The following is a 25,501-nucleotide window of genomic DNA, read 5'->3' as shown; positions in this document are numbered from 1 at the left end:
GTGAAGGCGATGGACTAGAAATCCATTGGGGTTTCCCCGCGCAGGTTCGAATCCTGCCAACTACGGGCACAGGCCCCTTTTGGGCTGCAGGCAGCTGAGCACGGGCACAGGGAGGGGCCACACGGTGGGTGCCATGGCCAGGAGCTGGAGCTGCCCCCGAGCTCCTCCTGCACCTGCAGCCCCAGCAATGAAGAAGGATAGGGGAAACGCACGTGGAGCTGTGAGCATTTCCTGCCCTTGCAGTAGCAGCAAGTTGAATGCAAGGACCCTCAGCTTGGCACGGTTGCAGCTTTTACTTCAGAGTAACCATGAGCAGCACGAGGAGCAGGATGTGCAGAGGGGAAAGAGGAGAATTGTTTCTGCTGGCAAGTGCAAGCAAAGGCAACGTGTGTCCGTCCTTGGCCAGCAAAGGTGTGAAGTGTCGGTCAGGAGGCGTGGTGCAGCGTGCTGGGAGCAGAGGTGTATTTGTGGTGAGGGGTGCAGGCGTGAGGATGTTTCTGTAATTCAGGTGGGCTGCTGTGTGTGAAGGCTGGAGGGCGCAGGCTGTGTTAGGGAGGTGTGTGAGAAGGGCAAGGGCAGGGCGTGGAGGTGTGGAGGGCAGTCAGAAGGGAGGTGAATTGTGAGGGTGTCTGTTTTGTGGGGTGTGGTGGGCAGAGCAGAGGAAGGGATGGAGTGAAGGGCAGCAGTAGCGGGCAGCAGGAGTCTGCGGAGAGGGCAATGGCAGGGAGGTGTGAGGAGGAGCAGAGTGGTGCAGCGGGAGCATGCTGGGCCAATAACTCAGAGGTCGATGGATTGAAACCATCCTCTGCTAAGGTGTATTTTTAATCCAAGGCTGCCTCAGCCAAGAACTTTTGGCCTGCTTGGCCCCAGTTTTTGGGCTACGCTTGCTGAAGCTTTCCTCTTCCCTCTACACCTGCTTCCTCCATTTAGAAGCAATGATAAATCTAGTATAAGAGCACGTGGTCTCTACTGGTATTGTAGGGCACAGATTCTTTCCTCTGCAGTTGTTCTCCCCCAGAGCAGTTGAGCCACTGCTCCTGCTCCCCTCAGCCGGGATCCTGCCCAGGACTCCGGGCACCTCCCAGGCCAGCAGGCACACACCGGCTTTGAGCCAGGTCAGCCTTGACAAAAGCCAGCTGCAGGAGCTGCTCTGGATCCTGCACTTCCTGCCAGGTGGGCAGAGAACTTTGTGCTTCTCCATACCTGGGCATCAGGCTGTGTTTGCAATGGGGCTCAGGCACGGAGTTCCTTCTCCTGGCTTTGTTTCCAGCCATGCTTTGAGCAGACATTTGGACTTGTGTCCTCCTGGGATGCCTTGTAGTCAAGTTCCTTGCAGGAAGGGTTTCCAGAGAGGGTTCCGGCCTCCTTGCTGTGCACCATAGGCCGTGAGTGAACTTCTACGTCAGAGGAACTGGAGGTCAGTCATTGCTCCGCCGTTGGTGTGTCAGCTGTCCTTTCTCCTTGCTGCTCCAGCCTGTTTCCTGGGTTCAGCAGAGGGGTCTTTGTTCAGCTTTTGTAGAGATGGGGCAATGTTTCCCTCTCAATAGTCCTTAAAGAGCGGGAGGTGCTTGGGCTGGAGAAAAGAAGGCAAGGTTGCTTGTGCTGTATGAAGGTAAGGTGCCAAGGTAAGTTTCCCTGAGTGAGAGAGGGCTTGTTGTAAATTGGGAAAGAGAAGATTTGGTGTGATTTCAAGGGCGGCACTTGTAAGAGAGGCCATGGCAGGCTTGCAGGAGGAGCCGTGCTGGTGGCCTGAAGGATGGTGAGATGGGGGAGTGGCTGGAGGGCCTGCAGGAAGGCAGCACTGGATGTGAGATGTGCAAGGCTGTGGAGAGCCAGGCAGGCTGAGCTGGGGCCATAAGGCTGATGGAGGCTGAGCCTAGGGGCCCCAGGTAACCTGAGCAGGAGGTCCTATGGTGTAATGGTGAGCACTCTGGACTCTGAATCCAGTGATCTGAGTTCAAATCTCAGTGGGACCTGAGCCTTTTGGTGCCCTCAGCATGCTTACACTCTCACACCTCTCCTCTCATGCAGCTGCTGCTTCACTTCTGCACTCTTCTCCCATCAATCACACAGCACCTCAGGTGCAGACCACCCAGTCAAGACGGGCCAGGCACAGGACTCTGCTCTGGCACCAATGGCTCCTGTGTTGGATGAACCCAAAGCCTGAGACTGGGCTACACAGCTCTGGGCAGCTCTTTCTAGGTCGGACCATTCCCACAGGAACAGCAGGTTACTCTGTATGCCCACCCCTGTCCACTGCTCCTTTCTTGCTCATTTCCTCTGTGGCTTCCTTTCCTCTTTTCCCTGCCAATTCCTTTCTATTGCCAGGCAATCCATTCAAGGAGATCTACCAGCATTGGGCAGTGCCCCATCTTTGGGCTTCCATTTGTTGCCATGGAACAGAGAGGGATCTTCCTTGCAGAGCAGGTGGTAGGTGAGGGAGGAGGAGAACAAATGACAATGGCTCTCCAGCACTGCTGCACAAAGGCTTTAATGAGAAGGAGCAAAAGTGGCGGCAGAGAACAGAGACCAAGGAGCGCGTGTGGGGGGCCAGGGAGGGCAAGAGATGGGCCCATTTGCCAAGGACAAGGGGGATGATGCGCCGGCCTCAGCAGATCTGACCGCAGCGGGAGAGAGGCAGACACAGGCCTGAGCCCCCCAGGCCAAGGGAGCCCCCAGAAGAGATGGGAACCCCCGCGGTGCTGAGGGAGCTGCCCACAGCAGCTGACAGAGAGGATCCCACGGCGGTGCTCTGAGGGAAGGAGGTGAGGATGGGGCCCGGCATGGTCACCACCACCGGCGAAGGCTCGATGTACACCGTGGAGTCAGCGCAGCGGGCGAAGCAGGGCTCACTGCAGCTGCTGGCAAGGGGGGTTGGGCCACAGGGGCCGCAGGGCCGTGGGGGACAGGGTCTGCAGCAAGACATCTCTCGGTGCGGGAGGCAAAGCTGCAACACAGAGCAGGGAGCGCCAACCAGCCTCAGGATCAGTCTGTCTCTCTGTCCCTCAGCTCTCCCCAGGGACACGCTTGGTCTTCAAAACACACTCTGTGCCTACAGCTCCCACCACCCTCCTCGAGCCCTCCGAGTGGCACGGCACAGCAAGGCCGCCCCACTTCAGCAATAGGACCCAGCGGCTTTAAGGCCCTGTGGAAAGACTGCTCACAGCCCATCTCCAGAGCAGACATGGCTGTGTTAGACAATGTCCCGGCACGCAAGGGCACATTTTGTTACACCATGGCAGGTGCAAGTTCTGCTGGGCACATCCCCCTGAGGCTGAGCCCCACTGATCCCCCTGTGCTGGAACAAAGCCCCCTCTTCCCAGCTGTCCCCAGCCCCCAGCATGGAAAGGCTGACCGCCCTCCAACAGTTCTGTGTCAGGCCCAAGCTGAGGCGGCCCAAGGATCGAGCCGGGCAGCCTCCATGACAGCAGTGCAGCCCACAGGGAGGGATGGAGCGGGCTCAGGCTTACCTCGTTCCTTGAGGAAAGGGAGGCCAGAGACCAGGATGCAGAGCCTGCAGCAGAGCAGCCTTTTATGCTGGGTCCCAGAGCCCTGTGGGGCCACAAACATTCCTTGTTTGTGAAACATCCAAGCTCCTGGGAGTGGCCACTTGCCAGGCCTCGCTGCTGATGAGGTCCCTGCCTCTTTCATCTCAAATGTTGTTCTCCCTCTTTGTACAACCCAAAATCCTGTGATGACCCTTAGAATAGTTTAGGATGGAATGAACCTTAAAATCATCTGGCTCGAGCTTTCTGAAATGGCTTTTTCAGCTTCTCTTGATATATATTCCTGTGTATCGCCCCTGTCTAATGAAAAGATTCTTTCCCAATATCCATTCTAAATACACCTGTTTTCACTTTTGAACTGGTAGCCCTTGACCCATCCCTACACCTCCCAACCAGGCCTCCTTCCCTTTCTTGATTGAATGTCTCCTGGAAGCCCTCTCCTCTCTTTGCTATGCAGCCCCAACCCTCTCAGCCTGTCCTCACAGGCTGATGGCTCCAGCTGCCTGCTGCTCTTTGTGGCTCCTCTGGACCCACTGCAGCAGGTCCGTGTGTTTCTTAGGCTGTGGGTCCTAGGGCTGCAGGCTGTACCCCAGGTACGGTGTCATAAGAGCTGAGTAGAGCAGGACAATCCCCTCCCTTGACCTGCTGCCCACACGGCTCTGGAAGCAGCCCAGAATAAGACTGGATTTTTGCACTGGGCTGCTAGCTGGCAGTGCAGCTTCATGTTCAGTATTTCAAACACCAGAATCTGTAGGTCCCCCTCCACAGGGCTGCTCTCCATCCACTCAAGGCCTAGCCTTTGTCCAGGTTGCCCTGACCTTGGCAATTGACAACCAGAGCTCTGGCCTTAGCTTGGGAAGTTGGGATCCTCTAGAAAACATGGCCTTCAACATGTAGGATGGTGATCAAAGGCATGCCCACATCTCTCCCTGAAAGACAAATTGACCTATTTTCTCAAACACAAATTGACCCACTTTGCTCAGTGTGTCCAGCCCTGAGGTTGGGATCCGCATGGCGGCTTTGGGGCAGAGGCTGAGGGCAGGGAGCCCAAAGCTCATGGCTCCTTTCCCTGGGGCAGGCATCATTTGCCCATTCATCTAATATCACAGTTCAAAGGGATACTTGATCAGTCTCCCAGAGCTTGTGGGAATCATTGGGATGTGGAAGAGTTGGGAAAATCCATGAGCTTCAGGCAACCCTGAATCATGCTGATGTGGAAATGAGTGCACACGGTGCCCTGGACTCAGGCGTTCCAGGGATACCACAGCACATGGCCTCTTTCCTAGGAAATATTTTGCCTTTATCAGGGGCATTTCCAGACCTTTTAGGAATGGTTCCAGACCACCTTGTACATCCATGTAATTCTGTGCTGCTGCTGCTGCTGCAGTTTTCCAAAAGGCATTGCCATTTGGTGGCTGCTCAAGGGCCCAGGAGAGGCATGGCAAGCCAGAATAATGGAGGTTGGGAGAGACCTCTGGAAGTTCTTTGTTCCCTCTCAGAGAAGAACAAACTTCCCAGCTGCCTCCAGAAGCTGGTGGCCTTGTCCCATTGTCCTCTGAACACTGCCACTGTCAGACAGTCCCTGTCTCCTGAGCAGCACTTCCAGGGATGCCCTGCACCCCGAGGAGGCCACCAGGAGATGGAAAGGGCTCCTACAGACGAGCCTTCCATGTCCTCACTGGGGAGGACCAGCAGGAGATGACACTGAGGCTGCCTGCACTGACGAGCAAGGTGTAGAGGGCATCATGGAGCTGCTGCTCTCATGACCTCCTGGTGGTTCTGGAGAGAATGAAACCAAACTCTCCTGAGAGCTGCACTGTCACAGGGCAAGAGGCAGCAATCACAAGTTGCAAGAAAGGAAATCCAAGAGTTCCCTGGGGGAGGACAAGGGGCAGCCCTGGGAAAGCTGTATAAGGGATAGTGATCTCTTTTGTAAGCTGTGTCTGTGCTTAGAAGTCAGCAGGACAAGGCCCAGAGCCTGCTGAGCATCTGGGGCAGTTTGATCTGCCCAGAGCAGTTTCTAGGAGCACAAGACCTCCAGAGCTCCACACAGACCTTCTGGGGTTGATGTGGGGTACTCTGAGTCACTACAGCCCTTGAGCTGCCTCCAAAAGACCCTGCCTTGGGAGACAGCAGATGCAGGAGATTGCAGACAAGCAGCAGGTGATCCACAACTGGGAATACGAGGTGGGGAAATATCCTTCATGGCAGCAGAACATTGAGGGTATGAGCTCTGTTATCCCTGGAGCGCCTGAGTCTGCGGCACCCAGTCCACTGAAGTCCACACTGGGTGACTCAGGTTTGCCTGGAGCTCAGGGATTTTCCCAGCTCTTCCACATCGTGATGACACCCACTCTGCTGCTCTGGGAGACTGATCCAGTGTCCCTTTGAAATGTAAAATGCATGGAATGGGAAACCCCATCCCAGACCCAGAAAAAAACAGCCATGGGCTCCCTGCCCTCAGCCTCCCTGCCCTCAGCTTTGTTCCCCAAAGCCACCAGCCAGGTCTCTGCCTCTGGGATGAGCACGCTGAGTAAAGCAGGTCAGTGTGGCTGTGGGTCTGTTTCAGAGAAGGACACAGCATCTCTTTGATCACAAAACCAGGCCGTGGCACAGCCTGTGACTGTAAGCAAGTTCTGCATGGCTGTCACTCAGGCCTGCAGGGGACATGCTTTCAGCTGCACATGGACTTCCCTTGCCACTGAGCTTTGCCACCTCCCTGCAGAGTTGGGTCTCTTCCCCACTATGGGGTTGTGCAGTGTTGACTGTGTGCCTCAACTGACCCACAGTCTTCTGTATATCTGTGATGGCCCATGATAGAAATGACTCTCAGGATGAGCCTGAGTGCCTGCATTGAAATCGCCTGGGTATTACCTGAGGAGTCACTTAATGGCTGAACTTAACTGTAACTGGAGCCAAATTAACCATCAAGAAGAACAAGTGTTGGAATATTGTAGAAATTATATAAATATATTTAAATTTACCTTACCCAATGACTAGGGACCCCCAAGTCAAGTGGCCTCAGGAAGGTGGGACACACATTAATCATTTCCACATTGGGTGGTGTGAAACTGGTGAAAAATGCCTGAGATGAAAGAGGCAGGGACCTCATCAGCAGCGAGGCCTGGCAAGTGGCCACTCCCAGGAGCTTGGATGTTTCACAAACAAGGAATGTTTGTGGCCCCACAGGGCTCTGGGACCCAGCATAAAAGGCTGCTCTGCTGCAGGCTCTGCATCCTGGTCTCTGGCCTCCCTTTCCTCAAGGAACGAGGTAAGCCTGAGCCCGCTCCATCCCTCCCTGTGGGCTGCACTGCTGTCATGGAGGCTGTCTGGCTCGATCCTTGGGCCGCCTCAGCTTGGGCCTGACACAGAACTGTTGGAGGGCGGTCAGCCTTTCCATGCTGGGGGCTGGGGACAGCTGGGAAGAGGGGGCTTTGTTCCAGCACAGGGGGATCAGTGGGGCTCAGCCTCAGGGGGATGTGCCCAGCAGAACTTGCACCTGCCGTGGTGTAACAAAATGTGCCCTTGCGTGCCGGGACATTGTCTAACACAGCCATGTCTGCTCTGGAGATGGGCTGTGAGCAGTCTTTCCACAGGGCCTTAAAGCCGCTGGGTCCTATTGCTGAAGTGGGGCGGCCTTGCCGTGCCGTGCCACTCGGAGGGCTCGAGGAGGGTGGTGGGAGCTGTAGGCACAGAGTGTGTTTTGAAGACCAAGCGTGTCCCTGGGGAGAGCTGAGGGACAGAGAGACAGACTGATCCTGAGGCTGGTCGGCGCTCCCTGCTCTGTGTTGCAGCTTTGCCTCCCGCACCGAGAGATGTCTTGCTGCAGACCCTGTCCCCCACGGCCCTGCGGCCCCTGTGGCCCAACCCCCCTTGCCAGCAGCTGCAGTGAGCCCTGCATCGCCCGCTGCGCTGACTCCACGGTGTACATCGAGCCTTCGCCAGTGGTGGTGACCATGCCGGGCCCCATCCTCACCTCCTTCCCTCAGAGCACCGCCGTGGGATCCTCTCTGTCAGCTGCTGTGGGCAGCTCCCTCAGCACCGCGGGGGTTCCCATCTCTTCTGGGGGCTCCCTTGGCCTGGGGGGCTCAGGCCTGTGTCTGCCTCTCTCCCGCTGCGGTCAGATCTGCTGAGGCCGGCGCATCATCCCCCTTGTCCTTGGCAAATGGGCCCATCTCTTGCCCTCCCTGGCCCCCCACACGCGCTCCTTGGTCTCTGTTCTCTGCCGCCACTTTTGCTCCTTCTCATTAAAGCCTTTGTGCAGCAGTGCTGGAGAGCCATTGTCATTTGTTCTCCTCCTCCCTCACCTACCACCTGCTCTGCAAGGAAGATCCCTCTCTGTTCCATGGCAACAAATGGAAGCCCAAAGATGGGGCACTGCCCAATGCTGGTAGATCTCCTTGAATGGATTGCCTGGCAATAGAAAGGAATTGGCAGGGAAAAGAGGAAAGGAAGCCACAGAGGAAATGAGCAAGAAAGGAGCAGTGGACAGGGGTGGGCATTCAGAGTAACCTGCTGTTCCTGTGGGAATGGTCCGACCTAGAAAGAGCTGCCCAGAGCTGTGTAGCCCAGTCTCAGGCTTTGGGTTCATCCAACACAGGAGCCATTGGTGCCAGAGCAGAGTCCTGTGCCTGGCCCGTCTTGACTGGGTGGTCTGCACCTGAGGTGCTGTGTGATTGATGGGAGAAGAGTGCAGAAGTGAAGCAGCAGCTGCATGAGAGGAGAGGTGTGAGAGTGTAAGCATGCTGAGGGCACCAAAAGGCTCAGGTCCCACTGAGATTTGAACTCAGATCACTGGATTCAGAGTCCAGAGTGCTCACCATTACACCATAGGACCTCCTGCTCAGGTTACCTGGGGCCCCTAGGCTCAGCCTCCATCAGCCTTATGGCCCCAGCTCAGCCTGCCTGGCTCTCTACAGCCTTGCACATCTCACATCCAGTGCTGCCTTCCTGCAGGCCCTCCAGCCACTCCCCCATCTCACCATCCTTCAGGCCACCAGCACGGCTCCTCCTGCAAGCCGGCCATGGCCTCTCTTACAAGTGCCACCCTTGAAATCACACCAAATCTTCTCTTTCCCAATTTACAACAAGCCCTCTCTCACTCAGGGAAATTTACCTTGGCACCTTACCTTCACAAGCACAAGCCACCTTGCCTTCTTTTCTCCAAGCCCTTCCAGCTCTTTAAGGCCTATTGAGAGGGAAACATTGCCCCATCTCTACAAAAGCTGAACAAAGACCCTCTGCTGAACCTAGGAAACAGAGTGGAGCAGCAAGGAGAAAGGACAGCTGACACACCAATGGCGGAGCAATGACTGACCTCCATCTCCTCTGAGGTAGAAGTTCACTCACTGCCTATGGTACACAGCAAGGAGGGCAAAATCTAAGACTGCATGGCAGTGTGTTTTGCGTTAGGATCCCTGGCTAGCAGTTACTCAGACAGCTATGGGAGGAACAATGTACTGTTTTAAATGTTTACTGTAGGGCTGAAAAACGAGATTTTTTGGACACCAGAAAACACAGAGAGCACATACAGGGTTTTAATCATCACTCTCAAAATGCAACAATACATGTAACAATGGTGAGTCACAGCATACTGGGCTATCTCACAAGATGAAAACAAAGATTGAAATTGCTTTTAGTCTGAAGCTTCCTATGACATTTGGTGGTTCAGTTTACATCAGAGTATGCTTGAACATGGGCAAGAAGGGATGACATTATGAAAAACGTCGTTCTTGGAGGGGCTCGCCTTGGGCAGTGCGGTCCCTCATCCTTCAGCAGCAATGGTTGCCATAACTGCTTTCCAGAAGCCTTCCAGACCCGTCTTCTGCACCCGAAGGGTAAAATGCCAGAAAGCCACTTCCCCTCGCCGGTAAGCTGTGTGCGGGGGTGAGCAGCCCGCAGAACAGGCTGGAAGCGCGGCTGCTCCGATCTCAGGAACGAAGTCCCGTCAGTGCTCTGTATGTGACTGCGCGCCCGGCAGCGGCTGGGCCAGCGCTGCCCCCTTCACCCCACACATAGCGGCTGCCGTGGGTTTACTGCCAGCTGGGGCGAAGCAGCTTCGGCGGCCGGGCAAGGGCAAACGCCGTGCCTGTGCCTGTCCCGCCGCCTCCCCCGTCCTTCCGCTCCGCAACCTCGCTATTCCATATTCCTTTGCCTTTATAGGAAAAGTATGCGCAGGTCCGGGGGGGCTGCCCTGAGTCACCGAGGCTGCGGTGCCCGCCCACACCCAAGGGGCCGGGGCCGCCGCCGGGGCGGGGTCAGCGCTGTCCGCCGGGGCCGCAGCGCCGCGGCCGAGCCGCCTGTCCCGCCCCGGAGCCCCTCGGTGACAGCGCGGGGTTCGCCGCCATGACGGGCAGGTAAGGCCGGGCACACGGGAGCCGGGCGGGGGTCTGGGCCGTTCCCGCCTTCACCGCCCTGGGCCGACCGTGACGTGTCGGGAACAGCTCCTTCTGGCCCCGGGTAACGCCATGGGGGCCTGCGGGAAGGGTCGGGGCAGAAGGCTTTGCTGCTGTGAGGCCTGGGCGGAGCGGGGCACGCTCCGGCCCGGTGTGCAAGCGCGGAGCTGCTCCGCTGTGCCTGAGCCCTGCGCGGGCACACAGCGAAGGGCAGAGCAGAGGCAGAGCTGGGCGAGCAGCTGTAGATGTCAGCAGCTGTAGATGTCAGCAGCTGTGGATGTGAGCTGTGCTTGCTCAGCGGCTCTCTGGCCGGACGGCGTGACCCGGGCTGGAGCCTGTGCCCGGTGTGCCGGCACCGCCGCCCGTCGGGGCCCTCCTCACTGATCTGCGCGCAGCCCCTCTGCCCACAGATTCACTCTCCTCTTCGAGCTGGCCTTAGAGTTAACATGTTCCAGGAGCTGTTTAAATCTGGAGCTTCATTCTCCTCTCGTGCTATCTGACAGTGGAGAACTCTGTGAAGAAACTTAATTGACAGTTGTAAATGAGGAGTGGGGAAGGCATTTTCTGGCATTTTGTGAGGGTTTGCACAAGTGCTGTAATGTCACTTTTTTGACCCATCTGTAAAATAAAACCCAGACATTATAAGCAGTTTGTGAAAATAAGCTTGCTTTTGTGAAATGTTTTGGAGATGAGAAGCATGAAGATGTAATACTACAATTAGGAAGGTGGCCTTTTTAGGACGCTCATCCTTGTGAGTCCTACTATTTTACTGTAGTTCTGAAGTATTGTTCTTTGTGATTAGATTGAGATGGATTCAGAGCACTTTGTGTATAAATATTCACTTTCCTTTTGTGTCAAGTCTTGATGTTTGTATTACACAGCTTTTTCTGATCAAAGTGGATCCTGATTAGTGGGTTGTTGGGTGTGAGAACCTGCCAAATAATTGTGTAAGCTCATCTGTGATTTGGGAATGTATTATTTTTGGTCTCTGTGATGTCAAATTGATGCCCTTGGATGATTATACATGCTCAAAACTCTTCTGGGTTTTGCCTCATGTCTTTAATGGTTCCTTTTTTATTTTTCTGACGCTTGAAACAGGTGTGTATTTACAAGTTTGCATTCATTTTCTAACAGCTAGATGGAGACTCAGGAGCCTTAAATGCTCACAGGTCATGGGTATTCATCCAGCTCTTAAATGGAGAAAGAATGGAGAGGACTTTGAAAGAACTATGGCTGTATGAAGCCAGCTGATTTAATTTTTTCAGAACTGTGGCATGGTACTGTTTAGAATGACAGGCTTACCTTGGGTGAAGTCACTCATGAGGACAGTGGGACGTGCCAGTGGACGGAAATCTTTGTCTTCTGCCATGCTTCCCCTGAAACTTGCCTGTTAAAGTGTAACACTGTTCATTGGAAGCTCTGACATGAAGCGTGAGCCTGGGTGGACAACTGCAGGGTAGCTGAGACACTGCAAAGTGTGCAGTTTAAAGTGATGCAGGACTTCTGTTCCCTTTTCCTTGGGTTTGCTTCACAGGGCTGTTAAAATGAGCAGGCCTTGGCTTTAGCTTATGAAAAGTGAACACGGGTGTTATTTAATGTTTTCAGAGCTGTTTGCCCTGGGAAGTTTGTCAGCTGTCAACATTTATTTCTAAAGTTCTGTCTGCTGTCATTCCCAGGACAGGACAATTTACTGAAGTTGTTTGTCACAGCTGTAGCTCAGCTGGCTGTTTCCTTGTTAACAGTATCCTCCATTTAGGGTAGTGGTTTCCCAGCAAATCTTTACAGTGTCTGTGTAACTTGCACTGCTCAGCACCTTGCCTGGCCGATGCTATTGACAAGCACTGTGTTCAGTGTTGTTTTTCAGGCTGGGACAGACTCCTGTGGCAATGCAAAGAATTCAGCTTTGAGAATGTTCTTCCTTAGATCCAGCTAGGGCTCGCTCTGCTGAGTGGTATCCAGATGTTCCCTGTTTGTTATCTGGTAGTTCTTCAAGTCTGCCGATACTATGTAGTCAGATGTTCTCCAGCTTTTGAGACATGAGATTTTCAGGGTTCTGGGAGGAGATGAACTGCTTCACAGCTGGAGCATCCCCACAATATCCATCAGTGGGAGCCTTCCTGAGCCAGGAACGGTCATAAATGTCCCTTTGGTCTTGAAATTGTTGACACAGAGAATGATTGTGTTGTTTTACAGTGTTCTAAGTGAAAAAGACTGGATAACATGGGGTGCTGAAACAGTATTCTTTTTCACTTTGCCTTTCTTATAAAGTAGAAATATGAAAGGACACTCTTCTAGATACTCTGATTAGAGATGCATTATTAATATTAAAATACATGAAAAATAACTCAATTTTCATTGTGTTCTGTTTCATTTGGCTGCAGAGAGCATCTCCTGAATTTAAAATACTGCAGTGATTTGATTTATTGATTTTTAGCATTAAGGAAAAAGAAATACACATCTTTCTTTTTGTGTACACATAGTAAAAATTTACTAAAATTAGGTGGCTATCTAGCAAATGAAATGCAAATCTTAAACATGTCACTAGTTACATTTTTACAGTGTGAAAATTGTGTTTTGCTTGAGAAAACTGATAACTAGATAATTGGATTTTAGAAATAGTATTTGTGACTGCCAGGTCTGGGCTGGGCTATTGGGGAAATAGAGCAGGAGAGCCACCTCCCTGACCTGCTGGCCACACTCTTTAGTTTTATGAGGTTACATGTTGTTTTAACTATATTTGAAAATTAATTCTGTATAAGAGATAGTGTATTAGATGTAAGAACAGTATGTTTCTAAGCAGTCTTTCTGTGATTTTCAGTGTTGACCAATAGAGTTGGTGAGATTTTTGGAACATTTAGAAGTTAACTATGGTATTTCCTTACCAATAAATGAGGGAAGACTGCTTCTAGAATTGCATTTGATGTATTTAGTCCATGTGTTCATTTTGACTTTTGCCTTTTTGAGGATTGTTGGAGCTTGGGGTGGAGTTGATTTATTTTGTTTGGTTAGCTGGATTTTGTTGTTTTATTTTTCTTTGTTATCGTGATGGGCTTATTCCTAAGAAAGACGATCTGTGAATGACCAGTGAGCAAAATGTTGTCAAATGCCCAACTCTCTTCTATTAAACAAGAATGGAAGAGAGTTTCCTTTAAGACTTTGCTGCTGTGATGTTGATTAGAAAATTCACAGGTGAAATATGCCTTGGCTGTTTTGTGTTGCCTTTAGAAAGTAAGCTAATACAAAGCCTAAGAAAAAATATTTCCCAAGTGCATGTTTCAGAGCATAATTATCTTCATAAGAAATTTTTGTTATCACTATTCTTAGTCAAGTTGGGATCTGGATACGCCTATGTACTTCCTGTAGTCAACAAAAGAAGAGCAGCTGCATTTACAGATATGCTTATTGATTGTTCCTAATCCAGTGAAGGTAAGAAATAACAGTATCTGGGTTTCAATTAGCCTAGCTAGTTAAATACTTTTTTAATTCAGTAGAGAGCTGCTGCTGCTGCTTTACCTGAAGCAATTGCAAGTGAAATGGGTTGAAAGAGGAGGGAGTATAAAGGACAATATTACAAAAGGTTCTTGGTGCTGAGTGGACAGTACCTGCTTTAAATAAGAGATGTTTTATCTCTCTGAGTTAAGAGCAGCCCTTTCTGCTCCTCTGGGTTGAAAATGTGGTTTTAATCTTAATCTTTCTATCTAAATTTGCTCTCTGTTGCTCTCTAGATAGGAAGGTCCTTAGTTTCTTCTGGGGCCATAGAGGTCCTTTTCTGAGGAACAACCTGAAAATGCCTGAAAGAAGTCTGGCTGCTTTCTTCTCTGCTTTGGCCCAGAAAGTAACCACCTGTAGAGTTTGGCATCAACCCTGTCTCTTAAAAGCAATATATCAAGAGGGAAAGAAAAAAAAAACCCATGCATTTTCACTCTGTGTGTAAGGCGGCAAGAGAGGAGTGAGTGAGTGAGTGAGCTTGTGTTGAGGGATGGGAAGACAGGATGTTTGCTTTTGAGATTTTGGGGTTTTTTTTCTTTAATTCCCTCATCTTCCCTTTTGAAGAAGAAAGTCATAGGTTCCATGGAAGAGTGATTGTTTGAAAATCAATAGAATAATGTCATATGAGTCATGTAAAATCTTCAAGTGTTTGAAAGAGAAGGAGGGTTTTTTGTCACATTACTTAAGGATAAGGGAGATTATTGTTGTGGTGATTTAATATTTTGGTTTTTGCTAGAAGTAAAAAGGTGATTTAATCTTACATTTTAAAAATTGTTTATTGCTCTAAAATTTCAAAGGTCAGCAGAGACACCCAGTATGGAGGACATTTTTCTTTATTCCATTTGTATTCTAAAATAGAAATGGATAAACTACACTTACAGTCTGAAAGAAATGATAGTAGCAGATTGCTGTCAGGTCAGGAGCTGAAACTCTCAAGGAAATGAGGGGTGCATTGAAGATTTTAAGGCTGCTGATTTGTGAATTTAGAAGTATTTTGTTCTTTATTCATGCCTGTTTTACTGGGCCCCAGTAAACCCTTCTGTTTTTCTTTAAGTGTCAGAAGGGATTCCTGCTCGTTAATATTAATTTAGAACTCATGAAATCATCAGTCTTCTCATTTTTTTCCTCTGTAGCTTGCCAAGCTGTATTTCACGCTCATGCTACAAAAATCCTCTCCCCTCCCTTTCCCTCCCGTTTAGTTTTCTTACAATTTACTAAAAAGTAATTTGTTAATAATGACTCTTAGGATATTTTTCATGGTAATGCTTGAAGGCCAGAGAGCTTTGGAGCCTGGAATGCCAAGTATGTTCTTCCTCCCTGCTTCCTGACCCTCTGCTGTGAGCGGCTGCAATGAGTCCGGAGAGCAGAAGTGTTTGCAACCTTGTTTCTTGGAATATGCTTTGTCCAAGTGGAGGAGCAGCTCTGTTGTTTACAGTATCTTAGGACATGGTGTAGTACAGCAGCCTGCAGGGAAGTACTTGGAGATGCCAGGGTCAGATACTGATCTGCAGTAAACTGTAGTGTTTGCTATCAAGAGCTCTAGTAATCTGCTTTGCCTTTCTCCATTACTCTGGGCTTTGATCATAAAGTTTTCTTGATTTAAGTGTCCTAATTATGTGAAGACTCAGGATTTATTTTTTTTTTACCTCAGTTGTGACATTTATACAGATGCATTCTGCAAGACTAGGAAAGAATGAGGTGCTGATGTAGCCCCTAGTGTGCTGCATTAAATAGATAATTCCTAGTGGAATACAGGAAAGAGGCTGTCAGATCTTTAAGAATGTGGCAGAATGGCAGACAGGCAGTGCTTGATGGGGTGTCTATGCATCCTGCTTCAGCTCTTCTAAAATGTAAACGCAACAGCCCAAAGGAAGGTGACTCACTGAGTGTCGTGCTGCCGGTGTTGCTCCAGCTGTGTCCCTGCATTCCCCTGCGGAGGGGCCGGGGGTGCCATGGCCGGCCTCAGGCTCCGGGGGCTGGCAGCCTCCAAGCTGTACCAGCGCCGGCAGGATCGGCTGAGTGGCACAGGGTCACTGCTGAGCAGCAGGACAGACACGGCAGCTGGGACTCGTGGGTATGTCTCCAAGATGAAGGGAATGGTGCTGTTAAAGTATTTTCCAGGATTTGATAGATTTTCGGTTCTGGTGGTGGGGCTGCTTTATTTAAAGTGAGACTTGTTGGCGCAGAGCCAGAGGGGATGAGGTCGCTTTGTTTTCATTTCCAAGTAGATTAAGAAGGAAAGGACTTTCCTGATGAGAAAGCTTTCAGTTTTTAACAATAACAGGAAGGCAACAATGGAGAACCTTTCCCATTTCTGTGCTAGACTGTTCAGAACTAGCATTAGTGCTTGTGTTGGTTTTGCATGGCCTGGTTTTTGGTATCAGGGGGGCCACAGAGATGGCTTCTGTGAGAAGCTGGTAGAAGCTTCCACCATGTCTGGCAGAGCCAGTCCCTGATGGCTCTGAAGATGGACATGGCCAAGGATAGGCCACTTAGGGCTATTGGTAATGCCTCTGTGATAACATTGAAGAAGAAAATCAAAAGAAAGTGGGGCACAATTTTTTTCTAGCCAGAGAAGAGAAGGAAGTGAGAACACGTGAGGGAAACAACATGAACACCAAGGTCAGTGGAGAAGGAGAGGGAGAAGGGGCTTCAGGTGCTGGAGCTAAGATTCCTCTGCAGGCTGTGGTGAGGACCATGGTGAAGCAGTTCATGGGGATGCAGAGATCCACCCTCAGCCCGTGGGAGAGGTGCCCACACTGGAGTGGGTGGGTGCCTGGAGGAGGCTGTGATCCAGTGGGAGACCTGGTGGAGAGAGGTGGCCCTGCTTCCAGGCTGGAGGAGGACTGCACCCTGTGGAAGAGTGACCCATGCTGCGACAGTTTTGGGAGGACTGCTGCATGTGAGATTGGAACCACGTTGGAGAGCTGTCTCCTGTGGGAAGGGACCCCATGGTCTCACAGGGGAGTGGCTCCTCTTCCTGAGCAGTGAGAGAAACCACGGGTGATGAACTGACCAAAACCCCCATGCCCTGTGTCCCTGCACTCTCCATGGGAAGGAGGGAGGTGTTGCGGGAGGGGGGAAAGGTGTTTTAAGGGCTTATTTTACTTCTCATTATCCTCCTCTCACTTTTTTAGTAAGAAATTCACTTTGTACCTCTAAGTTGAGCCTGTTTTGCCCATGGAGTGTTTTCTCCCAGTCCTTACCTCAACTCATGAACCCTTTGTTTAATTTTTTTCCTCTCTTCTGCCCAGCTGTAGCAGGGGAGAGTGAGTGAGTGACTGTTTGGATGCTTGGTGTTTGGCCAGTGTTAAACTGTGACAGTGCTAGTGGTGTTAATGGTGAAGCATTTGGGCACTGTGGGAGTAAAAAAAGGATGAAATGCAGTAATTTTTTTCAAAATGTTGATGAAATAATTCTTTGGGTTTTAGGGCTCAGTAGTCAATTTTTTACCTGTACTGTTAATAGCAAGCTTGTTGATTTTAGGTTTTGTAAATAACTCCAGTCCAGCTTCAAAAACCAAAGCTTTCAACTGTAGCTGCTTCATGAGAACATGTAAACCTTCTTAAATCTGCCAGACAATTCCATTGCTTGATATGATTACTTTTTCCAGGCTTCACATTAAAATTTTGCTCCTGAATTTTCATTAGGTAATTTTGTGAAGGAGGTAAATTGTAGGTAGGCAGTTTGTGGTAATGGCCAAACCTCATCCCTGATGGCTCCAGCTGTGAGAACAGGTGAGCAGCACTGACAGCAATGAGCCATGGAGTGCCCAGGGGCACTGAGCAACCACCAGAGGGAACAGAGGGCACACAGGGGCAATGAATGAACATGAGGGCATAAAAGGTTGGGCTAAGGAACAAGAAGGGCAGAGCTTGCAGCCTTCTGAAGTGACATGATGTTACTCTGTATGGGCAGACACCTGAAGCCTTCTGAAGAGGTGAGGTGTTACTGTGTATGGGTTGAAGCTTTCTGAAATTGTGATACTCTGTGTATTGTGGCCATCTCAACTGCAATATATGCTGTGGCAGTAAATTAGCAGGAGTTAAATCAAACTTAGTTTCTTGCATTTTGGGAGAACTGTGAGCTGCAGCAGCAATGTGGGATCTGAAGTCTGAGTCACTGGAGAGAGCAGTGAGCATCCAGGAGAGATAATTTTCTTTTCCTAGCAGTCAGTTCAGAATTTTAGACTTTTTTTAGCAGGAAGTAGGCCTGATGCTTACCTGGACATGAGGAATTGGTTTGGCCTCTTAATATGAGTTGTGCATCCCTCACTAAAACCCTCCTTTTCCTGCTCTTTTCTTTTTAGCTAATAGCTCTTAGTTAGTTGGTAAATTTTTTATTTTTCCTATAAGAAGCTGTGGGTGTCAATTTATGAGAATTGAATGAGGAGGGAACTAACAAGGAGGTGAAGGAAATGGTGATGCCATTGAGTGGGGACAGTGCTGGTCACGAAAAGTGAGAAGCATGGAAGAGGCCTCTGAGAGGAAGGAAAAGCTCTGAAAAAGCAGATGTACAAGTAAACTGAGTATGTTTTTCACATCATAGTCCTTGAAGCAAAGTAAGCATGGAGCCAATATATTTTGGTTATATTGAGCAGGTCACAGTACTGACAATTTTAATCCCTTTGAGATATTTCTCTCCTGAATTATTTTATCCATGGGTTTTGAGCTAGTGATAATTTTTGCTTCTCCTTCCTGATAGGCCTTGATAGTTTATGTCCTTTATTCAGGCAGAGTAATCCAGCAGTCGTGCTGCTGCTAGTAGGAGGTAATTGGTGAATATGTGTGGGGAATTATTTGTGTTGTCAGTGCTGGTAAACAAACATCACATGTAAGCTCCTTTGAGCTAGTGGAAGTGAAGAAGAGAAAGATTGAATATGTGTAAGGAGTTATTTTTTAAAGAGATGTTCTGGATGAAGTGTGGTACGTGCTTGATAATTAAAGGGTGGTTTTCCTGTGTAAGAGGAATATTTTATTTAAAACCTGTACATTTCTTTATGTTGATATTTACCTGGGCTGAGTGAACACTGCTGTGTGTCTTTACAAGTAATTGGTCATCATTTACTGGCAATTTTGTTCCTTTTTTTTTCCATTCAAGATCTATGCTGGTACTTTAGAGTAAATACTTCTGAGAAGTCAAAAGCATGAGAAACCTAGTTATAATGGTAAAAACATAATTTTTGTGAATCAGGTACTTTGTCAAAGATAATCTCTTAAAGATACAGCATATACTGATGAAAGATTGGGAAAAGCATTGTTTCAATGCTGGTATTTTTTGGGTTGTGCAGGACAGGATAGGATAGCTTCAGGATGCTGATCTCATCGTGTTTTAACAGCCTTTCCTGTCTTTGTGTCACCAGTTTATTGTTAAAACAGAGGAAGATTCTTTATTTTACTGAATAGCAAAAAATCAATGAGCAAACAGAATAGAAGAAGCGCTTTATATTTGGGACTGTCCTTTGTGGGAAAGATTTGGGAGTAGATATCTGGTGAGTGGCACAGCAAGTCAAACTTTTCAAAAGGATGGTTGTGGCGTTACTCTTCCTTTCCCTGTGCTGCCAGCAGAGGTGTTTTTGCCGCATGAAGTAAACTGAACCATAAAATTGGTGTGAATTAGCAAGGTGTTCCCTCTTCCTTCCAGCTTTGGTTAAATTTAACCTTGAGCTAGTTGAAAAAATGCTTGGTTTTGTATAAACAAGAGGGCATACAGGTGTGTGTACTCAGAGGAAGTTAAGAAATTGGCAAATGTTAAAGTAAGACCTTTGAATAAATGCAAAGTCATATCTTTAGGGCAATGCTGAAGTGGCAAATTGTAGCTTGAGTGTAAAACAATAGAATGTCTTAAGTGAAAATGGATGTAGAGTTAAAAATGGAAAAAGAGCAAGGATGCAAAACTCTTGGTGTGGATTGTCAAAAAGCCACAGCTGCTGGTTTGCATTACAGGAGATACATTGGTCAGGAGCTGATGCGGTTCGCTTGACTCCTGTAGTCTGGCTCTTCCCAAAAGTTTCAGCTGAGGCAGAGAACTGAGTTGTTATTTTTTGTACTGGTTCTTTCATTTATATTTTCCCGGACTAATAGTTTCTTTCATCTGCGTAATGAGTGACACTCACTAGCTCATTTGAGTGGACAGCTCAGACTGTATCACAGTCATCTTTCTTATGCTTTTGAGGAAATCTTGTCAGCAGCAGCATCAACATCAGGGGAGTCCCTGTGTCATCATTATCTTTCTTACCAAGACAGTGGTGGGACTTGTGTGGGAATCCCTCCTGGGGTGGCTGGTGTGCAGTGTCCCAGCTGCACTGCATTTCAGTGGCTGGTGTGCAGTGTCCATACCCTGAGACCAGAAGGCCCAAGAAGTCAAGATAATTCAGTTTTCTGCTCTCCAAACTACTGGTTTGTGAAAAATTGGGCGTATTTGCTATGAGCTATTAGCAGGATGATGTAATGGGGTGAAATTTTGGTGAAGTAGCCAAAAGTGTGCAATAGGTACCTCTGCTATTTGTCCTCATCTGCCACGTATGAGTTGTCAGAACTTTATTTCTAACTGATGTCAGTGACTCATTGATCTTTTTTCTTTTCACGTTAAAGGGAGTTTAAAGAAGCTGGAGTGTTGTGTTTGTAAATCTTCTTGCTCTTGCCTTTATTGCAGTAACATGTCTGATGCTCTGGCGAACGCCGTGTGCGAGCGCTGCCAGGCGCGGTTCGACCCTGCCGAGAGGATTGTGAACAGCAATGGGGAGCTGTACCACGAGAGCTGCTTTGTCTGTGCCCAGTGCTTCCGACAGTTCCCAGAGGGACTCTTCTATGAGGTGAGTTCTCAGGCTGCTTGCAAGAGAAGAGAGATAGCTCCGGTAAAATGCAAGGAATTCTCAGCTTTCTTGCGTGTTTAATTTCTTAGCCCTAAATATGTTGCCATTTTTTTGAGGAGCTTCCAACCTCATTTCCCTTTTTTTTTCCTCACATATTCCTTCAGTAACAGCAAAAGCTGCTCTTTGGGTAAGACATTTCAAAAATAAAATAACAAATGTTTTGTTAATCATCACAGAATCACAAAATGGTTTGGGTTGGAAGGACCTTATAAATCATCTCATTTCAAACCCTGTTATGGGCAGGGCCACTTTCCACTGGACCAGGATGCTCAAAGCCCTGTCCAACCTGGCCTTAATATTTCATTAGACAAAAAAAAGTGATTTTTTGTCTTTATTTTTGGACATATTGTACTAAACTGTTCCAGTTGGGCAACTGTAATAAGTGAACCCATTTAAAAGCTAGGTTGAGTTTTTTTACAGAATATGCACAAGCACATATTTTAAATAACACATTGGTTTAAACTTGCTGTATTTTGTTTTGACATGAGTTTTAGCCTTGTATAGGAAGAATAGTAGTTTTGAACTAAACTAAAGCAAAAATGAAATTAAAAGCAGCTATAAGAAAAGGATTGGGGTATTCTTCAGGATTTTTAGTGTCTTGGTGTATCACTGCTATTAATTTAGCTGTGCAAATTCACCATGAGGCTGTAGCCATATGTGGGTGTTTCTTTAATGAGAGCCTTTAGGAATTGAAAAACAGGTGTGTAGGGGGCTAGAACAGGAAAATGTGATGACCTTGACTAAATGGTCATATCAATGGAAAAACATGCTGCACTGTCAAGATGTAAAAGTAGTTCAGTTATTCATGAGGGCTCCTTCTCTCTTGTTTTGTTTGCAGTTTGAAGGTAGGAAGTACTGTGAGCATGACTTCCAGATGCTGTTTGCTCCTTGCTGCGGGGAATGTGGTAAGAAGTGGCAAATATCAACATCAGGGCTTAACAACTGCAGAGCTGTGCAAACCTTGCTGCATTGCTGGCACATCCAGCCTTGGGCTGGGGTTGTTGGGGTTGCTTTAAGGAGTCAAGAGTTCTAGGTGAGAACAAATCATGATACCAGCAGTGATTTTGGGTTATTCTGGTTGTGGCAATAAGTGGGTTTTTTGGGGTTTTCTTCTGAAGTTAGATTGTAATAGTAATTATGGAATTACGGTGGAAGGACTGTGAAGGACAGTAGATTTTGATAAGACTGTTTTCTGCACGCATCTCATGGTTTCCTTTTGCAGGTGAGTTCATTACTGGGCGTGTTATCAAGGCAATGAACAACAACTGGCACCCAGAATGTTTCCGCTGTGAGCTCTGTGATATAACCCTTGCTGACCTGGGCTTTGTGAAGAATGCTGGCAGGTAAGAGGGAGCAGGAGGTCAGAAAGTTTTATCAGTGTGTTATTGATACAGCTGTGAGATGCTGAGGGTGGTCAGTGAGTTTTACACTGAGAAGGAAAGCTTGAAAGGGTACGGAAGAAACTTTAGGAATAACTTCTTAGGTGAGAAGTTCTTCATCCAATGAAACATGTTCTTGTTTCCAAGAAGAAACTGAAATTTTAGTGGCTAGTGAATGTGTTCTGGAAAAGAAAGGGATTTCAGGCAGAAGCCTGCATAATAAGTGAGAAAAAGGGATTAGGTGATCTCAGGCAGGCTGTTTATCAAGTAAGCCTCTGAGCGGGAAATCAAGATGTAGCAAAAGGCCAAAAGAATAACACAATTATTACAGCAAAGTCTTTTCAGCCTGTGATTCCACTGGTCTTCAGAAATCATTTATTTTAAATGCAGAAATACCAAATGAATCCTAGAGGTCGATTGATGCATTTAATTCAGAAATAAGAAATAAAAACACAAAAGAGAGCTTATACAAAAGCATATCATTATAAGAAAATAACAGAGTCCAGCAGTTAGCAGACAGTGTTGCACAATTCAGAGTTAATTTTAGGCTTTCATATATTATGAGCAAAACCTAGTAGTTTCCTAGAGTTTATATTTTCACTAACTAAATGGTGAAGGAAGGAAGAAAAGGTCATATACCTATATCTGTCCAGCAGGGAGTCTTCTCAGCTCCCTCTTATTTTTCATACTGTGTGCAACCTTTGTGCCTTAGTTTTTTGAGCTGGGCATAATTGATTTTCTTTTGGTGTCTCATCTTGCTAGAATGGGCTGTTGGAATAGCACTTAGGGTGTTTTGGAGAAGCAGTCAGGATAAAAGCAGTTCAACTAAGATAAAGTATGTTTGATTTTGTAATTAGTGGACCCAATCTAAAATGGTAAGGAACTTGTTCCTAAAGCATAGCAAAGAGAGAGGTGTGTGTATCTCTGTAACAATATGTTTCACCTGTCACATTATTTCCTGTAACATTTATATCCATAGCATTGAAGCACTCTTCTAGTAAATATTGTTGGAAACTTGTGGGTTTTTTTCCCTTTTCATTGTACCTGGTCTGCCCTAGTCTGCCTGTCACTCCCAGGCATGTTCTGCTGGATGCAATTTGTAACAGTGAGAATAATGATCCATCCCTACTTTATCCATAGTGAAGGAATAGTCTTATCTGTTGTGAAGGAATAAGTCACAAAAAAGAACTGTAAGCTATCTTAAAGCTAGGAATCTTTTCTGTCTTAATTCCTGTCCAGGCTGGGTTCATTGCTTCATTCTGGTCTCTTTTCTTTTTCTTGTCACCATTTAGTGCCAATTTTCTCTCTATTACATATAAACACTTTGAATTCAGAAACTTGAACAAGATGTGCAAATGTGGAGGTTTTTTATCAGGCAGGTCTATCTCAGGAGTGGATCTCTACTGCTGGCACAGTGGGAAATTTTCAATAAGGCTTGTATGCATTGTGCAGAGGAAGCACTGAGTGCTTTGGGAATTAACTTCTTTGGAAAAAAAAAAAACAAAACCAAAAAACATGGGTCCATTTCCCTCATTGTCCCCTTCCCTATTCCTAAGTGCTCAACCCTCAGTTTCATTTCTTGGAAACCAGAAGAACTGCCCTTGTTTGCAGTTTCAGCAACACAAACACGCATGTTCTCTATGGTCAAGGGGTTCTTGTTAATGGCAGCCCCATAAAAACAATTGAACTTCCCTTCTCAGGATGAGTTTGACTCTGGTTGCACTGCCTTGCTGCATATTTGTGCTCTCAGCTGATTTTGGTGGAAGAGAGTGTTCTTAAGATGAAGCACTGATGCTGACAAGAGTCATGTTCACAGTTCAGATTTAGCACTCAGTGAGCTTTCATTTGTCTTACCCTCATATGTTTGAGGCAGCATTATGGTCTTTTTAATACAAAACAGATTGCACAAAGCCTCACGGAATTTCTCAGCCACAAAAAAATACATGATGGGGTCGAAGGCCCCGTTGAGGCTGGTGAGGCAGGAGGTGATGCGGTTGCTGAGGGCCAGGAGCCGCTGCGTTTCACAGGAAGCTCTGCTCCCGTTGTAATGGAGAATATAAATGAAGCGATTGACGTGGTAAGGCACAAAGCAAATTAGAAAGATCATCAGGACCATGATGATCATTTTGACAGCTTTTTCCTTCAGAGGTTTCTCAACTCTGCTCCCACTCTTCAGGCTCTGGATGATGAGTAAATAGCAAGTCACAGTAGTCACAAAGGGGAAGGTGAATGCTACTGCTAAGGACACAAGGGCGTGGCGTGAGGCCTTTTCTCTGTAGAGCTGCAGGCAGACAGTTGTGTTTTTCATCTGGACGGTCTGCACACTGAGCAGCAGAGGTGCCATTGCCACCCCAACAATGACCCACAGAAGAACACATGTCACATGGGCATAGCGGGGCCTGCGGAGCTTGATGGACTTCACCGGGTGCACGATGGCCAGGAAACGGTCAACACTGATGCACATCAGGAAGTAGATACTGGCATACATGTTGAGGTAAAAAAGGAAGCCAGTGAGCCTGCATGGGATCTCACCAAATGGCCAGTGGTTACCAGAAAAATGGTACACCAGCCGGGTAGGGAGTACCAGCACAAAGAACAGGTCAGCCACAGCAAGATGCATCAGGAAAATGTTCGCAGGCGTGCCTGACTTCTGGTCCCGGATGAAAAGCCAAAGAGCCAGGGCATTGCCAGCAAAAGCCAGGATGAAATCCAGAAAGTAGAAAGTGGCAAAAATCATGTTCTCAAGGTGTGTCTCTTTGCCACATTGCTCTGATGTTTCCAAATTGAAATTTGATTGATTTGAGCAGTTGAAGGGCAGGCTTGAAGCTGCAGGCCCATTCATTTTCCCCCACAGTTCTGAAGAAAAAGCCCTAAATGTGAAAGAATTAAGACATTATATTACAGAAGAGCCTGGATTTGGGGCAAACAAAACAAAAAAACCTGGAAAACCTATGCATGAAAGTCAGCAGTGTCTCCTGTTTGTTAGCATCAGTGTTTGGTATGACAGGCCAGTCTGAATTTAAATGTTATATTAGAATTCTGAATACCCTTTATGCAGATGGGTTTACCAGAGCAGTAATTCCCGTGGAAGGAGCCCCAGTGAAGAGCTGGCTAGCTGGTGATGGGCTTGCCTCCAGCCTGTGCTGAGGTCAGTTTTATAACCAGGTAGTGAGATGCTTGTGTGTCTGGTTAAGAGGAGTAGGAGTGAGTTCTGTGTATCTATCTAGAAAGTATTTGCCATATTTCAATTTGAAAGCCTGATTCAGGACTTTGGAGTTCCTAATGACTCAGCTTTACTGAGCGCAGGTATCTGTTGTAAGCTGATCTAGCTTGGAATATCTGTCTTGTCTTTAAAAAGGATAAAAAACAGGTCAAATATTGCTGTTATTGAAAAAACCACAGGGTTCCTGAAAACCTTTCAGCATTATTTTAGTTTGAAGTCATGTGTGTAAGGCAAATGCACCTAGTTCCAATATAGGAGGAAACTTTTCAGATGGGTAGCAACACCTTTTGCCACTGAATTGACTCAGGGAAGATTTTAAATAATGCCCATGCTGTCAGTCACCTCTCAAAGTGTCATCCTTCAAAAGCCTGAGCTCCACTGTAGTTTATCCAGGGCCTTTTCCAAGTAGAAACTTAGCAAAACAGGTCTTAGCTTTGCCAGTCTCTGTTCACAATGTCCTGAACAGCATCAACAAGAAGTGTGGTAGGATTTTCTGAGCACCTACCCATGGCTTTTTATACATTGCTTGTCTGTAGGTGTAAGTGGTGGGGAAATGCAGGCGGTCTGAAATTCCAGCATTGTCTCTATTATTTGGGTTCCTCAGAAGTGTTACAGTCTGTGCAGCAGTACTTCCA

General features: G+C 47.7%; 3 protein-coding genes across 5 annotated transcripts in view; 1 reads left to right on the top strand and 2 right to left on the bottom strand.

Annotated features, from left to right (window-relative positions):
* Positions 1-2,608: 2,608 nt before the first annotated feature.
* On the bottom strand, positions 2,609-4,519 carry LOC311157336 (feather keratin Cos1-1/Cos1-3/Cos2-1-like; the record flags this gene model as incomplete). Its single annotated transcript, XM_084211975.1, has 2 exons — positions 2,609-2,947; positions 4,481-4,519. 2 exons carry the CDS (start codon positions 4,517-4,519, stop codon positions 2,609-2,611), a joined length of 378 nt encoding a protein of 125 aa, XP_084068101.1.
* Positions 4,520-9,733: 5,214 nt separating this feature from the next.
* LIMS2 (LIM zinc finger domain containing 2) overlaps positions 9,734-25,501 on the top strand; it is a 29,239-nt gene continuing 13,471 nt past the window's right edge. Inside the window, exons 1-4 of one of the 3 annotated variants that reach the window (XM_084212698.1) lie at positions 9,734-9,862; positions 20,045-20,204; positions 21,103-21,169; positions 21,487-21,607. In XM_084212698.1, the coding sequence (XP_084068824.1) occupies positions 9,852-9,862; positions 20,045-20,204; positions 21,103-21,169; positions 21,487-21,607 (359 nt within the window). In that variant the 5' untranslated portion in view covers positions 9,734-9,851. Of the gene's footprint in view, positions 9,863-15,340; positions 15,465-15,785; positions 16,013-20,044; positions 20,205-21,102; positions 21,170-21,486; positions 21,608-25,501 lie in introns of those variants that run through there. The other 2 variants (XM_084212697.1, XM_084212699.1) reach the window with 2 other exon arrangements.
* Positions 23,454-24,485, bottom strand: GPR17 (G protein-coupled receptor 17; the record flags this gene model as incomplete). Its single annotated transcript, XM_084212264.1, has 1 exon — positions 23,454-24,485. The coding sequence occupies one exon, from the start codon at positions 24,483-24,485 to the stop codon at positions 23,454-23,456; it is 1,032 nt and encodes a 343-aa protein (XP_084068390.1).

The sequence above is a fragment of the Fringilla coelebs genome (genome assembly GCF_963513975.1).
Source record: "Fringilla coelebs genome assembly, chromosome: 10".
Classification (NCBI taxonomy): Eukaryota; Metazoa; Chordata; class Aves; order Passeriformes; family Fringillidae; genus Fringilla; species Fringilla coelebs.
Note: the sequence above shows the minus strand (reverse complement) of the source record. Positions and strands in the feature narration are given on the sequence as shown.